This window comes from Petaurus breviceps, unplaced genomic scaffold, assembly GCF_028583685.1.
Source record: "Petaurus breviceps papuanus isolate PSGF00001 unplaced genomic scaffold, PetGlider_PUasm1.0 79, whole genome shotgun sequence".
NCBI classification, from domain to species: domain Eukaryota; kingdom Metazoa; phylum Chordata; class Mammalia; order Diprotodontia; family Petauridae; genus Petaurus; species Petaurus breviceps.
The window spans coordinates 31,734,806-31,750,572 of NW_027186523.1; the positions used below are offsets into that span (position 1 = coordinate 31,734,806).

At 39.3% G+C, this 15,767-nt stretch overlaps 2 protein-coding genes across 3 annotated transcripts in view; one reads left to right on the plus strand and one right to left on the minus strand.

Moving 5' to 3' along the window:
* Positions 1-15,767, minus strand: part of LOC138175894 (coiled-coil domain-containing protein 146-like) — a 245,301-nt gene that overhangs the window by 175,214 nt on the left and 54,320 nt on the right. The window lies entirely within an intron of this gene.
* Positions 3,658-15,767, plus strand: part of LOC138175893 (protein FAM185A-like) — a 65,491-nt gene continuing 53,381 nt past the window's right edge. For both annotated transcript variants that reach the window (XM_069106543.1, XM_069106544.1), the window contains exons 1-3: positions 3,658-3,780; positions 3,884-4,416; positions 10,341-10,450. In XM_069106543.1, coding sequence (XP_068962644.1) covers positions 3,975-4,416; positions 10,341-10,450 — 552 coding nt within the window. In that variant the 5' untranslated portion in view covers positions 3,658-3,780; positions 3,884-3,974. The remainder of the gene's footprint in view (positions 3,781-3,883; positions 4,417-10,340; positions 10,451-15,767) is intronic.

A 15,767-nucleotide genomic window follows, 5' to 3' on the forward strand; every position in this document is an offset into this window, starting at 1 on the left:
ATTAACAGGCTTTGCAGGATTTCCTCCAGCTTCATTCAATAACTGTGAGTAGGCACAGAAAGAATATGGTAGGAACAATCCAGGGCTGAGGCTGGCCAGAGGACAACGGGGTGAGGGATTTAAAAGCAAAGGACAGTGTGGAACTGAAATAGCTAACTAGAGGATTAAGACTGAAGAAGGAGAAAAGTGAAGTCAGAGCAAGGGTAATGGCCTGGGAAAGTATTCACTAGTACAGGGAATAAAGGTTTTATGGAGGACAAAGAATGGATGTAGGAGTGAAGCATGGAGAGAGGTGGAATGAGATGAAGTTATGATTAGATAGAAGATCAAAAATTGTATACCTGGGAGAAAAGGTAAAAGAAAATACCTTGCTTCTTCCCCAATGTTGACTTCCTTTAGACTCTTACAAAATAAGGGAGCATGTCAAAGATAGGATTTTAATTATATCAAAAAAGAAAGAAAGAAATCTGGGATATTATTTTTGTCAAGTACGAATCACATCCCTACCCCTGAATTGTTCAGGATTAAGATTGGCAATAACCCTGGCCCCAAAATCGAAAGGCTCAGGTGGGGCTGGGCTCAGTTCCCAGCTTGATGTGATAGCCCTTTCCTGCCACCCTGCCAGGCTGCCTCAGGGGAAAATTTGTTTCTCTCTGCCACTTTGTGGGTTCTGTAGCTCTAAAATTTTAGTCATTTTTTACATGTATTGGAGGAGGTGGAAGCCAGAGCCTTGGGGAAGTCCTGTTTCTACTCTGCCATCTTGGCTCTGTGCCCCCCCTCCCCCAAGACCACAAAAAATGCTTTCTCTCTGGATTTTTACAGCTAATGATTTTTTCAAAGTTTATTTTTGTCTTCCAAATTTGATAGAAACAATGAATTATAAAGATATGCTTGATAAACTTAAAAGCATTAGGAAGGATTATTTTGCTTTATATTTTTCCTTCAAAAGATCAATTGTAAAAAAAAGTACTGAAGAAACTATATACAAGGGATCTGTGATTTACTCACTTTAGGGAAAATTTCCCACCAAAGTAAATTATAACCCATCTATGACTTGCAGTAAAAAGGTCCTAGGACTGAGAAACAGAGATGGAGTGACTTGCCTAGGATTACCCAGGTAGTAGCAAAAACAGATCTCATTCTCCTGACACCAAGTCTGGTTTGTTATCCACTACATTCCATTTTTTTTAAAGGAAAAATAAGAAAACAAATAGTAGCAGTACCATACATCTTAGTAGTAGTAGTTTCTCACATAATTCTAGTGAATTTTAAACACTTTATATAATCAAGAAAAAATTTCCTAGGACAGTCATTCATTTTGCTTAAAAGGAGGTATATAAGGAAATATATTATCATATTATTTGGAAATATATTTGTTGAAAATATATTTATCATATAGCTTGATGTATCTAGAAAAGAGCTAACCTCAGAAATGTTCTCAGTCTGAATGGCTACAGGGAATGCTTAAATCCCACCCAGGTCTTGGGTCCACTCAATATGTTTCGGGTTCCCCAAATTTGAATGTTTATACTTACATGTCAATCAACCTAAATTTGAATGTTTATGCCTATAGATACACATCTCAGTAGATTGCCAGGAAATGGCCCTATATTGCCAATGTGATACCCACAGTGGCTTTTATGAATATGTATGCATATTTCCAGGTTTGAATTGCAATATTTAACAGACTCTCTTCTTTGAAGACAAAACCAAGATACTTATTCAAACACCAGAAAGCCAAATCCACCATGGTAATAAAGAAGTTGGTACACATAACCAATGCAGGAAGCACCACCATCCCCAAGCCTTCCTTCTATCAGGCCTCCCCACAAACAAGCTCCCTTAGGCCAAATGCCCCTCCCTCACCTACCTAGCTGCTCTACCTCTCTCTGCCTCTTCTCTCTCTCAGCTCCACCTTACTCTACCATTTCCTGCCCCACCCCTTGGGTAAGCTCCACCCACTGAAGGCTCCATGTGACCCATACTCAAAATAGGTCATTTAAGCCTATTCATGGGCAAGAAAGATCTTCCCATTCCATTAACAATACAGGCCCACTGTACAAAAACAGCTTACCTGTTTAATGCAGTTGGTTTGAATACTCTTAGAGCCCTTATTCTAAATAAATCTCATTTCAGAATTATTTCAGAATTTGGGGGTTCATTGTTATGACTATTAGATGCTTACTAGTGTGACAGTGATGGCTAAGATTTCTTGCCTATAAGCAGTTTAGTACATCACAGAGATAGTTTGATGCATCACAGAGAATGAATTATTGTTAACTAAAGAGTGTGCTATGGGTCTATAAAAATTTTGACAGTTGTATATGAAGTTTTATTGAATTTTTAAAGTGCTTAAAAGTTCTTTGATAATAATTTTAAAAGAGGTATGAATATAATTTTTATAAGTGAAATAAGACAATGAAGTCTAAAAAACTGTAAATAATTCATCTAAAAGTAAACATACTGACCTGCTCTTGAAGATGAAGAGGAAACACAGAAGAATGAAGCAAGGTAAATAAACTTAAAACAACTCTCAATATGCATACAATGGTCAGCAAAATCATCCAGGACCTTTGACCCCCTATCCAGTCTTAAGACATCCTCATCTAACTTCTACAATGTCCTAATTTTTACATTCTGAGACAAGTGGAACTTCTGAAGTTCAGATTTGGTGTTATAATTATTAATGGTAGCAAAACAACAATAATAAGTTGTGACTACATGAAGGAGAGAGCTGGAATTCATTGGAGAAGGTGGTCATGGAAAGGAGAGGAAATGAGGGTGGGGTTGCAGTTATAGACTCCTAGACTACTGAAAATAGAAAGAAACTTAAGAGATCACATAATCTAGCCTCCTTTTTCGGATGGAGAAACTGAAGGTGAAGTGACTTGCCCCAAGACACAGAGAGACTGAAGGGGTAAGGAAAAGGAAAGCAATATTTACTAACATGATATCTATACATACATATACACATGTATATGTGTATATTAACGTATATTTATATGTATGTGTACATGTGTATATATGTGTGTGCATGTATGTGCATGTGTGTTTATAGATATATGTTTTTCCTATTTCAAAAGCTCACTGAATTCTTGGCCTCCCTTGCCTCTATTCGCCCCCAGTTCCCCTCTCCTTTACCTCAGGACCTAGCGCATAAGTTTCGGACTCCGTTTCCCACATGTTCTTCCCCCACTACTCCCATATTCCTTTGGCTCATTTTCTTACTTTTTCGGCAATACAGACCCTCTTCCCTTGCCCCTTTCTTTCCAGTGCTGGTTGCTTCGACTTTGGGAGTTTCTGTCCTTTTTTCGCACCAATGGAGGAGCCCAGGGCTCTCTCTAGGGCTTCAGCCACTGCGTCTCCTGTACCCATGGAGACCACGTAACTCCGACGCGCCAGCTGTTTCCAGGTTTCCTATTGGCTGGCAAGGGTCCTCCGCACCCCTCCTACAACTATAGACCAATGAGCTCGAGGCACAGGAAACAACCAGTCAGCTGCGAACTAACAAGCTTCCCTTCTTATTTCCATCCTCCCCCAGCAATTCGTCTCTCTGGTTCAGGCGCAGTCCTTCTGGGACTTGTAGTTTCTTGAGGGCCTAGAGTCGCACACTCCTTATACAGTTCAGAACTACCTATCCCGTCTGCCCACGGGGTTATTGAGGGGTTGGGGTTGGGAATAGTGAAAAGACACCCTGTGGTTGAAGACTGGAATTCCGACCCGGGTTTTTAATTGTGTCTGGGGTCCTGGAGTTGGTAGTGGCGGGCGGGGCGGCGCAAGGTAGACAGATTGAGGGGGGGGGGGGGGGGTTGGTTTATGGGGCTGGGGGGGGGGGGTTCTTTACAATCCTCGCCGACCCGTCGTGCCTTCTTTACTCCTTTAGCCTCTCCGGGTCAGCGGTGGTAGGGTCAGCCGCGGCCAGGGAATCCCAGCGCGGGGCTGTGGTGACCTCGGGTCGGGCTTGAGCCGGGGTCATGTTTGTCCCCGGCCCCGGCTGGTGGCGAGGCGGCCCCCAGCTCGGAGCCTTAGGGCTATGGGCCCGGCTCCGGGCTGCCTCGGCCCCGGTGGCAGCACGCCGAGCCCACCCGGCCAGACCCTACAGCCTGTTGGAGAGGAGCAGCTTGAACCAGCAGACGATCGCTCGAAAAACCCCGCTCAAGGAGTGGACGCTGATTGTCAACCCGTTCGGGCGGCTGCAGGCGCGGCTCCCGTGTGACATCGCCGTGAGACCCCTAGACCCTTACCACTACCCTGACGCCGACCGGGTGCTGGTCACGGTGAGCGGCGTGGAGGGCGGCAGCCTGGACCTGGACAGCATCCAGGTGAGGTACGACGAGGCCCTGAAGCAGATGGCCATCGTCTCGGACAGCATCGGCCACCAGGCCTCGGTGGAGGTGAAGGTCCCCATCAAGTTCGGTAAGTGGGGCTAAGGGTGAGGGGTCTCTGGCCCCCGGGGTTCGCAAGGTCACGAAGGTCGTCGGATGGTTTGTTCAAGTTTACGCAGGTGATAAGCCTTGATTCCAAACTCGACGACCTTTTTCTCTACATTACAGCCTCCCTAGTCCTGTTAATATTACAATATTAGTAGAATAATAATAGTAGCTAGCATTAATATAGTGCTTTAAAGTTTTCAAAGTGCTTTTCGTTTGTAATCTCATTAGATCCTAAAAATAAAAAGTAAAGGCACCTAGACATTTATTTGACTTCCAAAGTAAAGAAGGGTGTGCTTTACATTGTGTTAAATCTCTGGATCCCAGACGTAACAAGACCTAGGTAGTTATTGCCTGCTAAAGCAAAGGGGCTTGGGTGCCGCACTTGTTATCACATTTGATCTTAAAAGTAACTGTTGGCTTAGGCGTTTATTGACCGCTAATTAGGGTCAATGGACCTCCACTTTACATCTATGCCCTATGATTCTGATTAGCACTTAGCTAATTAGTTAATTGACTGCTAAGGGAAAGGGACTCATATTGTGATCAGTTTTGGCTCCAGATTGCTGTTTGATCACTTCAGATTCCATGTGTTCCCTTTCAGATTGACATTCTGCTAAGTTTAAATTTATTTTAAAGGGCATGATTATGTGCTTAGATGATAGGGTATTTAAAATTGAAATGGAGATATGGTTTGATAATGACAAAGGGATTGCCATCCTCTCTGGTATGATACATCAATTACAATACCATTTCCAATTCAAAAAGTGTATTTTAAAGCCACCAGAAGCAACATGGGGGCAAACAACTTTTTCAGCAGATGATTGGTAGAGGGCACATATTTTCTGCAGAGTTTAGATTTCTCAGTTATTACAAAAGATGGAATTCTGAACAGTTTCATTTCTTGGAGACTTCAAATCCAACTAATAATGACACTCTTTAGATGATGTTTTAGATGTTTTTATGGTTCTAGTGGACTGATGTAATTGTGAAAAGATTAACTCACTTTGGTCTCCTTTACTTCACATTGGACTTAAAGTCAGGTTCAGATTTTAGCTCTGCAACTTACAAAGATTTGTGACCTTAATTTCTCAGAACCTTAGTTCTCATGGTGTTGTGGGTAGCCTACTGGATTTGGACCCAGAGGACCTAAGTTCCAGTTCTGGAACCGCCAGGGAATAATCTGTGTGACTTTTGAGTAAGTCCCTTCATTTCTTTGGGCCTCAGTTCCTTTATCTGTAAAATGAGGGAGTTAGATTAAGTAACCTCCAAGGTTACTTCCAACTCTAGCTCTGTGGACCTGTCACTGATATTTAAACATACTACTTGTCTTACTAGGCTTTTATAAGCTTGGGAGATGATGAGTGTAAAGAGTCATTACTATTTAGAAAGTAAAAGTAGAGGTCTTCATAGGATGACTGACTAAACATTTGGGAACTATTAGCCAGTTAGGTTTTGCAGAGCAGCCTCTAGATTTTAAAGCAATATCATCCACTCACTGAGGTTGTTCTTTTAAAAAACTTCTTCCAACTTTGCTGAACAATCTCATAACTAACTTAAATTACCTATTAATATTATTTTTAAGCCAATATTGAATAGAAAGTTTAGGGGACAGCTAGGTGTCACAGTGAATGGAGCACCGGCCCTGAAGTCAGGAGGACCTGAGTTCAAATCCGGCCTCAGACATTTAACACAAAAACTAGCCATGTGACCTTGTGCAAGTCACTTAACGGCCAAGTGCCCTCCAAAAAAGCAAAAAAAAAAAAAAGAATTAAAAAAAAGAAAGAAAGTTTATCTACATTACTGGGAAATTGTTTGATGTATTAACTACCCAGATTTTCAGAGCTTATGTGTTAGCACATCTGATTGTTCTTGTTTCAAATGTTACCTTGGGTTTTCTAAGGCAGTGCCAGCTGAGCTTAAGATCTGGCAGGACCTATTAAAGTAGAAAAACTTTGAATATTAATAAGGTGACAAATGACTTGTCTATTTCGTGAGAAGGACTTGCCTAAATGTAGAGAGGCTCCAGGTGATAAATTACTGGAGAAACAGCCATTCATGAGGGTGGTTTATTAAGGTATGGGGAGAAGGGTTGTAAAATGCCTAGATAGAAGAAGTATGCACTGTGAAAAAATCATGGCCCCTTGAAAGGAGCGGGTAATAACAGTGCTTGACTCTTGGATATATATGGAGGGAGATGCCATTATTTCTCAGTATTCTGTAGCTTACATATTAAATGTCAGTGTCCTTTGCTTTACAGAGCCATTGTGATTTACTCAAAATTTGTTTGATTGGTAGAACCAAGAATACCTTATTTTCCAGTCTTGCAGCTATTTACACATCAGCAATGGTGACCTTGGCATTTTTTTAGCATTTCTTATTTTCAGGGCACTTTATGGTCACTTAATTTCAGTGATTGTCCATTTAGTCGGTGTTGGTTACCATTCTGAAATGAGAAAGCTCATATTACTTAATCCAATGCAGAACAAATTTAGTATTTTAGACAAAATTTAAATTTATAGCCCAAGTTCATGTTTAGTATTTGTTTAATACTGTTACTTTGACATTTTGGAAAGGACATGATTTTGTTGGTGTGGTATTTTCTTTACTGATGTAGATTGTAACCCCTTTACATTGCAATGGCCCTGGTAGGGAGAAAAATCCTGTACCTGATGGCCACCTTTCACTTAGGCTTGTTCTAGGACAATAGACTCACAATACCATAGTCAACACCTTCTTTTCTAACTTGTTAAGACCTGGCGGATTAGGTCTTTTTCTGCCATATTCTCCAACTTAACTTCATCTTGACATGATAAGTTGTCATACTTGTTGGGAACTGAAAATGTCAGTAATTACAATCCTAGACCATTTCCTTGAGCTATAGAGACAGCAATTTCTACCCACAATAGGCCTATAATGATACATCAGAATGTGAGTTTAGTGGAGGACTTGTTTAAAGTAGTACTACACATGTATATAATAAAAATAAGAACTCACATTTACATATTAAGGTTTGCAAAACTTTCCATAAAACATGGTATAGTACACATATATTTTTAAATAAATAAAACAAAGATCAAGAGATGTGAAATGATTTGACCTTTGTTACCTAGTGGGTGGAGGTAAAATCAAATCCATATCTTAACATTTGAAAGCACCTCCTTCTAATTTTTTTTGATCTGAGCTTTAAGAAAGTTCTCATCTCAGTGAAGCAGAGGTGTATAGACTAATCAGGATCATCTGCAGATATTTGTATTAATAAGGCCTCAAAAATAGTTATGAAGTATAAAAATGTAGGAGGCTGAGACCACACTCCCTTAGCCATGTCAGTGGTTGGTTGATCTGTCAATCTATATGAGGCTCAGTATGTAGAGATTTTTGTAGGCTGGCTGGCCTAGTACTGTTTGGGTATGCTTGAACATGCTTTTTCTGGGCACAGTTCAAATTTGTATCTTCCTTTCTTTATCTATTTTCAGAACTTGTAAAGGGCACCTTCCATATACATCCAGTCTTATACTATATGTATATACATATGCATGTGCACATGTGTATTTGTATGGACATATTTACATGCATGTGTGCCTGTGTATAATTTCTAATTAATTGGTAAACAATTATTTATTTTTATTTTTTGCTTTTTGGAGGGGGGAAGGTAGGGCAATTGAGGTTAAGTGACTTGCCCAATGTCACATGGCTAGTTTTTTGTGTTGTGTCTGAGACTGGATTGGAAATCAGGTCCTCATGACTCCAGGTGCATTCACTGCCAGTGCATTCACTGCACCACCTAGCATCCCTAAAGAATTATTTTAATTCAGAAATTACCTTCTCTATTCCTAACTGTACTTTTTGGTTGTTGGTTCTAACAATGATGGTTTTCAGGTGATATTTTAGATATTTTTATTGTTGTTCGAATGGACAGATATAACTGGAAGGATTAATAAATTAGTTTACTTTGACCTCCTTTACTTCCTACAGATACTAATCCTATTCCTGTTTTGTTTCATTTCTTCTTTATGTATTATATAAACCAATTGCTCTAATTCATAGCTCTCACTCTGGTACTGATAAATTCTCTAGGAGAAACAGCACTGTTGTCTGCCATGGCTCTTCTGGAAATTTGCCTGTTTCTGTCATGTTTGCCATCCCACCCAACAAGCATTGAGGATTTAGATCCTTGAGGAATCGAGTGAGTAGAGGGAAGGGAGTTTTTCTCCCTCCGCACCCCCTGCTTTCTCAGAGAATAGAGGAATAGAGAAGTATTTCTGCCAACCAATAAAGGTTGTCCATTTTGATTATGTTGCTTTAAGATAGGATCTCCTAGTCTTTGGTGGTAATCAGTATTTACCACCCCACTCTCTCTAGTAGTTTCAGATAGTAGTTTTATAAATTTCAACAAGCAGGAGCTGCCCTTACAAGGGTGTTGAAAATTCCTTTTGAACCTTCTGAAGAAAGAATGTGACATGTAAGCATAAATCCCTGTCTGCCAAACTATGGGACCTTGATTTCACTGTAGTTAAGAAGCATACTGTTTGTTTGTTTAAACATATACAGTATTGTTTGTTTAGTTTCTTATTGGTGTAGGCTTAGAGAGGGCATCTAGTTATTAGCATGTGACTTAATCTTAGTTTTCTTTTCTCTTGGTTGTTCTCAGAGTTGTTTAGTCTCAGGCCATCTCTGAGGTGCAGTGGGGTAACACTAGATTCTAGAAGTTTATTACCATTGGAATGCAGATTCTGTAGGGTTCCACCAGATGGAAAGGCTTCAGGTATGAACCAGTAGGCGAAATAGAAGTCTGTTGTCTCAGGAGCAACCTAGTTAGTTACAGAGAAGCAAGTTACCTGAGGGCTGGCTTCCAGATAATTGTTGGGGGACAGGGAGAGAACCATAATGACTTTTGAGGACAGTCCTGAGGCATGGAGAAGTCACAAGTCTGTAACAGGAGGTCGAGGGTAGGGAGGAAAGGAGAGGTCTTAACAATGCTCAAATTTTGGATCTCTGAAGTATAGGGTAATAGCGAAGATTTGTCCTCTAGATCTCTCTGAATTGCAGAAAATGTATTTCTTTTCTTTGGTTGTCTAGGATCATGCTATTAGTAAACATGGCTGCAAAGCTATTTCTTCACTTCTTAGGAACTGGGAACTATACACGGCAATAATGGGACTGCTTTTCCTAGTTACTTCTTCATTCTGCACTGGTTTTCAGATTTGACCATGGAATGAATGATCTTTCCATTATCCAACTGGGAAAAAGAAATCATATTTTATTTTTGATGCATTTCATTCTTTTGGCAAATGAATTTCATTAATATAGTATTTTTTTCCTTAGTATCATCCCATATGTGCTTAGGGATAGACAGATAAGGTGACTTCACAGCCCCATGTCCAGACTCATAGTAATAAATGCCTCATGTAATATTATTAGTCAGACTGATACCTGTCTCAAACAGGCATTCCCTTGAAGAGTAGAGAATGAGTAGCTTCCTCCCCTCTCTGCCTGGCCACCGCAGAGGGTTAAAATAGTGGAGCTCTTTCAGACACCCACCATAGGTTAACTGGTTTTTGTTTTTTGTCTTGTTCTGTTTTGTTTTGCTTTTTGGAGGGGGGAAGGCAGGCCAATTGGGGTTAAGTGACTTGCCCAAGGTCACACGGCTAGTAAGTGTTAAGTGTCCGAGGCCAAATTTGAACTCAGGTCCTCCTCACTCCAGGGCTGGTGCTCTATTCACTGCTCCACCTAGCCTCCCTTAAGGTTGACTCTTTTCATTGTGCAGTTTTCCAGTAGCAGCTCTGCCTTTTAGGCCAGACCTGGTGTGGACTGCCCTGCTCTCTGAGGAGCTGTCCTTGAAGGGATGTTGAAATCCCCTTACTACCTATTGGCCAGTGTACTAACTTGTGTTTCCCTCTTCATTTCTAGATTTGAATATCAGGACATCAGGAACTGGCAGTGTAAAGGTGCAGGAAGCTGAATGTGATGATTGTAGAATAGAAACTGAACAAGGGGTCAGCATCGTGCAGTCAGTTAAGGTATGTAGATATGTCAAATTTTTCTAAACTTGTTTACTATTTAAACAAACTCAAACTTGTAATATTTGCTGTGGTAGTAAGTCGAAGACTTACTAATGCTATTGATATTTAACATGCACAATCAGTCACTTTTCAGAAATTCTTCAACTTTAGTTTTAAGTGAGCTCTGCTGGTAAACCACTCTGGTGGAAGTATAATGGTGATAGACTATTTTGAGGATTTCTCTTTGATTTTCTCATATCTAAAGTGAGTAATGCTCCCCAACTATGTTGAGAACAGTTCTTTAAATTGTTGAAAAAAATATTCCCACAGGAATGTTGTCTGAAGTGTTTTCTAGAGGTCTCAGAGGTAGCCTGGCCTAGTGCAGGGGTGGGGAACCTGTGACCTTAAGGCCACATGTGTGTGACCCTCTAGGTCCTTGGGTGTGGCCTTTTGACTTGAATCCAAGTTCTACAGAACAAATCCTTTTCTTAAGGGGATTTGTTCTGTGAAGTTTGGATTCAGTCAAAGGAGTGCACTTGACCTAAGGGGCCACATCTGGCCTTCAGGTCGCAGATTCCCTACCGTGGGCCTAGTGGATCACTGACCAGCCTCAACGTCAGGAGGAGCCTGGATTCAGTCCTTGCCTGAGTGACTAGTAGGACCATGTGATGCCAAACGCTTTCCTTCTCAGTGCCCTAGGCAGCTCTGTCTTGAATTTGTGAAATAGTTACCTACTTCACTGGTAAAGAGAGCTTTTCTCTATTATCTTCCTACACTAATGGAATCATGCGTCTAGTTTAAAAAAAAGTGAAAGAAAACTAGAGAGGTCATTCATTTTATACTATAGATACATACCTGAGTAGTTATATACAAATGGACTTATAGTTTCTCTATAGGAAACTCATTATTTATAGGAACACTTTGATGAATATTTAACAAACATTTGACCCCTGATTTACATATTTAACCCAATAGGGAAATCTTAATTTTCTTAAAAATCAGATGTGTATTACTTTTAGTGATAATTCATTATAATAATATGTAGAAAAATACTGTATGCGGAGGATAAGTAAACTTTTGAAACAAAAATTTTAAATACTGGAGAAAACATTTTAACTTCAGTCGTAGAGTGTTGCCTGACTCATTTTAGGCAAGGGCAGTCAGTTTAACACTGTCCTTATCATTAAGGGAGTTTTAAGGAAGGCCTCAAGTAAGTTAAGTATTTTTTCCCCCTTCATATTCAAAATCCATAGCTATATCAGAAAGACAGACTGGGAGAGAGCAAGGAAAATGTCACATCTGTGACTTACTTGGCTGTGTGAGGAGAAATATGGGTTTTAATAAAAAGCTTCTTGGATGTTTTAATTCTTGAAAAAAACTGTTTATCAGGTAACTTATGGTTTTCTGTAGTTTCATTGTTAAATGCATGCTTTCTACCATTTAGCAGTTTGGGAGCTTTAATTATTTGGGCAGCTTTTAATTATTTTAAAGATTTCCAATTTTTAAATACACACAGCTTCTCTGCCTGGATATTTTGGGGACATTCTTCCTTTTTTGCCCCTGAGGTTGATCTATTTTCAGACTACACAAATATGTTTTAACAGACTAACTCAAGCAATAGCCATGTGTGGAACATACCTTAAGAAAGTAAGAATTCATTTTAAGTGTAAAATTTGTTTTACTCAAAAATATGTCTCAAATTAGCTTTGCTTATCCCAGCATAGTCTCAAAGTAGCTCTTTATTTAAAATTTAATTTTACTTCAAGTGATTTATTTCAGAAAACATTAGAAAAGAGTAGGAATTACTTCTGGAACCTTGTGTAGCTCTATGTAATTATGGTGAGTTAATCCCTTTTTTCTAGTTGAAATTGTTTCAGAAAACTGTTTCAATTTCTGTTTCATTGCCACTAGGTGGCAATGAAGACTTTGAAAGCAGCCCTCTCATTATGTGTGATTGATAGGATTACTATATTGGTCTTTGCAGCTATTTACTTCAGAAATGTGACTATATACGTAATGAGCTGTTTTAAATTTTTTTTCTTTCCTTTATTTTTTTTATTTTTTAGTTTACATCATTCATTTTCACAAGATTTTGAGTTACAAATTTTCTCCCCAATTTTCCCTACCCACCACCCCAAAACAGTGTTCCCACTGAATATCTCCTCCCCCCAATCTGCTGTCTCCCATATCTTCCCCCATTCCTCCTTCGGGTTTCCAGTAGGTGTTTTAATTTTCAAATAAGATCATGATGAATCTTTTTGATGCTTTGAATTATTTTCGTTTTTTAAAAATTTCTTGTATTTTTCATTTTTAATTCTGCAGTAGCCAAATCTTTGATCAGTTCACTAAAAGAGGGATAAGCCAGTGAAAATGAATCCCCACCATTACAGTTGAATTTAATATTGCTTTGACTATTCCTTGGGAAGGTTATCTCTTTGGCATAGAACCCAAAGAAATGAATGTTCATGAGAAAATTACCAAACTCTCTATACCTTTACTTCTACTGGGGTGAAAACCCTATGAATTCTTAAGGATGCTTAATGATGTGAATATTTTGAGGCTTCTTAGGTGTCTATTTTGTTTTGTTTTCTTATTCATATGTTTTATACACACTTAGCTTGAGAAGCTAGGTGTCAATGTAGACCACACTTTCCTTGCTAACTTGAGGAAAAGTTGGACCCTGATCTTTTCCCTCCATTCATTTCCCTGTTATATCACTGTACTTTCTAGTCCACAGTCAGCAAGGCACAGAAAAATAAATTGTTCCAGACAGCTGTCAAGTAGGGGGAGGCATATGAAAGACATTCCCCATAATAATTTGGACTACTCTGTTCATTTACATGGGACAAGAGGCCAAACTATTACTAACATCTAATAACCAGTGAGTGGTTTGTATGTCACATGAACATCCCACTGGGAACTTCAAGATTCACCTGTCCTATCCTTTGGTGTTTCAGGGAGGGAACAGACAGTATGTACAGATGTTATGCATGCATGTGCATGCAGGAGTATGTAGGCTGTAGGCATATGTCTCTTTTTTTTTTTTTTGCAGACCTTAATGTTTTTATTTATTTTTAGTTTTCAACATTTGCTTTCATAAGATTTTGAGTTCCAAATTTTCTTCCCATCTCTGCCCTCCCCCTTCTCCAAGACTGCATGCATTCTGATTGCCCCTTCCCCCAATCTGTCCTCCATTCTATCCCTACTTCCCCTTGTCTTATTCCCTTCCCCTTCTATTTTCTTGTAAGATAGATTTCTATATCCCATCGCCTGTGTATCTTATCTCCCAGTTGCATGTAAAAACAATTAACTTTGATGCTTTGAATTATTTTGATATTCTGATAGTAAACAGTTGGCTCTTGATATGAGAGTCATTTCCAGATCAGTGGTCAGTGTACATTCAAAATACTGACTTATTAGAGCAAGAAATCAAAGGCAACACCAAGTTACAAGACAAAAAAAAAAAACAAACTGATATGGCAGTTCCATCATAACCTCTTTTAACGAGCCATTGAGACTGAAAAATGGAACATGGAATCAAAGAACAGACATTGATACCATCACTATTTCTTAAAGTTAAGCTGATAAAAATCAGTCACTATATCAGGGAGAATAAAATGCTTAGAAATCATCTCAGCCAGCAGTCATTTGATCTTGTCAATCGTAGAGATATAACAGCCAAGGGAAGCACAAGTTTAGAAAAGTTATGTTGGTAAAATCTTACAGAGGTTGATGGTGGAAGATTATGAACTGTATTACTTCATAAAAATGAGAAGCATTGGGAGGAAAAGCAAGTTTGTAGAAAGTTGGCAAGAGACCCAATCATCTCAAAGATATTAAGGGTGAAAGTGGCAGGAGGACAATAAATAGATGAAAAATGTTTAAGAGATGGCAATATTACTATAAGAAACTCTTTTTCTCGAGCAGTGACTGTGGAGTACCACCATATCTGAATTCTAATATCACAGTCCCTGATGTGCACTATATGAGGTAGAAATGGCACTAAAGGAAACAAAAATGAAAAGAGAAGAAGGACTAGACCAATATATACAGAGGAGGTCTACTCTGGAGGCAACATAATTTTTTGGACATTGGGGAATACTAAATACTTGAAAAAAACCACATAATTAGTGATGAAGACAGTTTTGTATGCCTACTTTCATATCTTGTAGGGTTAATGAAATATAAGATCTTCCCCATCCATTAATAGGCCTATTTGATCACATGTATTCCCCTTTCCCCTTGGAACAGGGGCTGTGCTTCCATGTCTAAAGGTACATAGGTATTTCAGTCATAGGTGTCTTGCCGTTTTGAGGTCTGGCCTAGTTCAAAGCTGTAACATATCCTGAGTCACTTAAAGCCCATATTCAGGGAGATTTATATTGCCTTGGGGGAGGAACTTACATAGGGGGAAACTTGCTTACAGGGAGGCTTGCTTCCAGGAAGCCTTTCACACCTTTTGGCACTAGGCGAATTAGGCACTGAGTCACATGGGTTGTGATGCCTTCTGGCTCTGAACCTATTAGTTGAAAACTATATATTCTGGGAGGGTGGTATTTTACTTTGGGGCTCACTCATGGGAAGAATGTTTCTTTGCGATTTGGCCAGATAAGACTCTGGGTAGCCGTTGTAAAGTTCCCCCTCCCCGCTTTTTGAACCCAGATGTTGGTGCTCCCTGGTCTGGTGATTATGTATCTATTACTTTGTTTAAACAGTTGGAGCCCTGTCTTGGAGTCTTTTTTATATACTCACTTCTTTCTACTTATCTGTCTGCATTGTTTAATTAAAGTAAGATTGTTGACCCTTTTGAAACTCTGCTTTACAAAAGCAGATCAGAGAACCTGTGTTAGTAGCCCTCGCATGTGCTGGTGTTATTGGTCTTATACCTCCACAGCATCTGCAAGTATCATTAATGAAACATATCTTTATACACAGTTTTTAAAGAATAATCTATACATGTATCAAGTACCTTTTTGATAAAGGTATAAGAAGGGAACAGGCAGGCTTTTGTCAGTGATACTCTAGAGCAGACCACGTTTTTGCAGGCATACAATTGGCTAAAAGATGGAAAGATACATTATCCCACAGAAGTTTTTTATTCCAGTATTAAAAAGACTTTAGATAGGGTACCTCTTTTCTGCACATAGTGCTTAATAAGCACTTCATTCATACCTTTAACTATGTTCTGTGGAACTTGATACTCTGTTATTTGTTTTTTGTTTGTTTGGTTGGTTTTTTTTTTTTTGGTGTTATGCTGTTTTAATTATGTTTGTGGTCTCTTCATTGATGTCCTCTGGGCATGTTGAAGTATACAGAGATATTTGTTCCTGTTTGC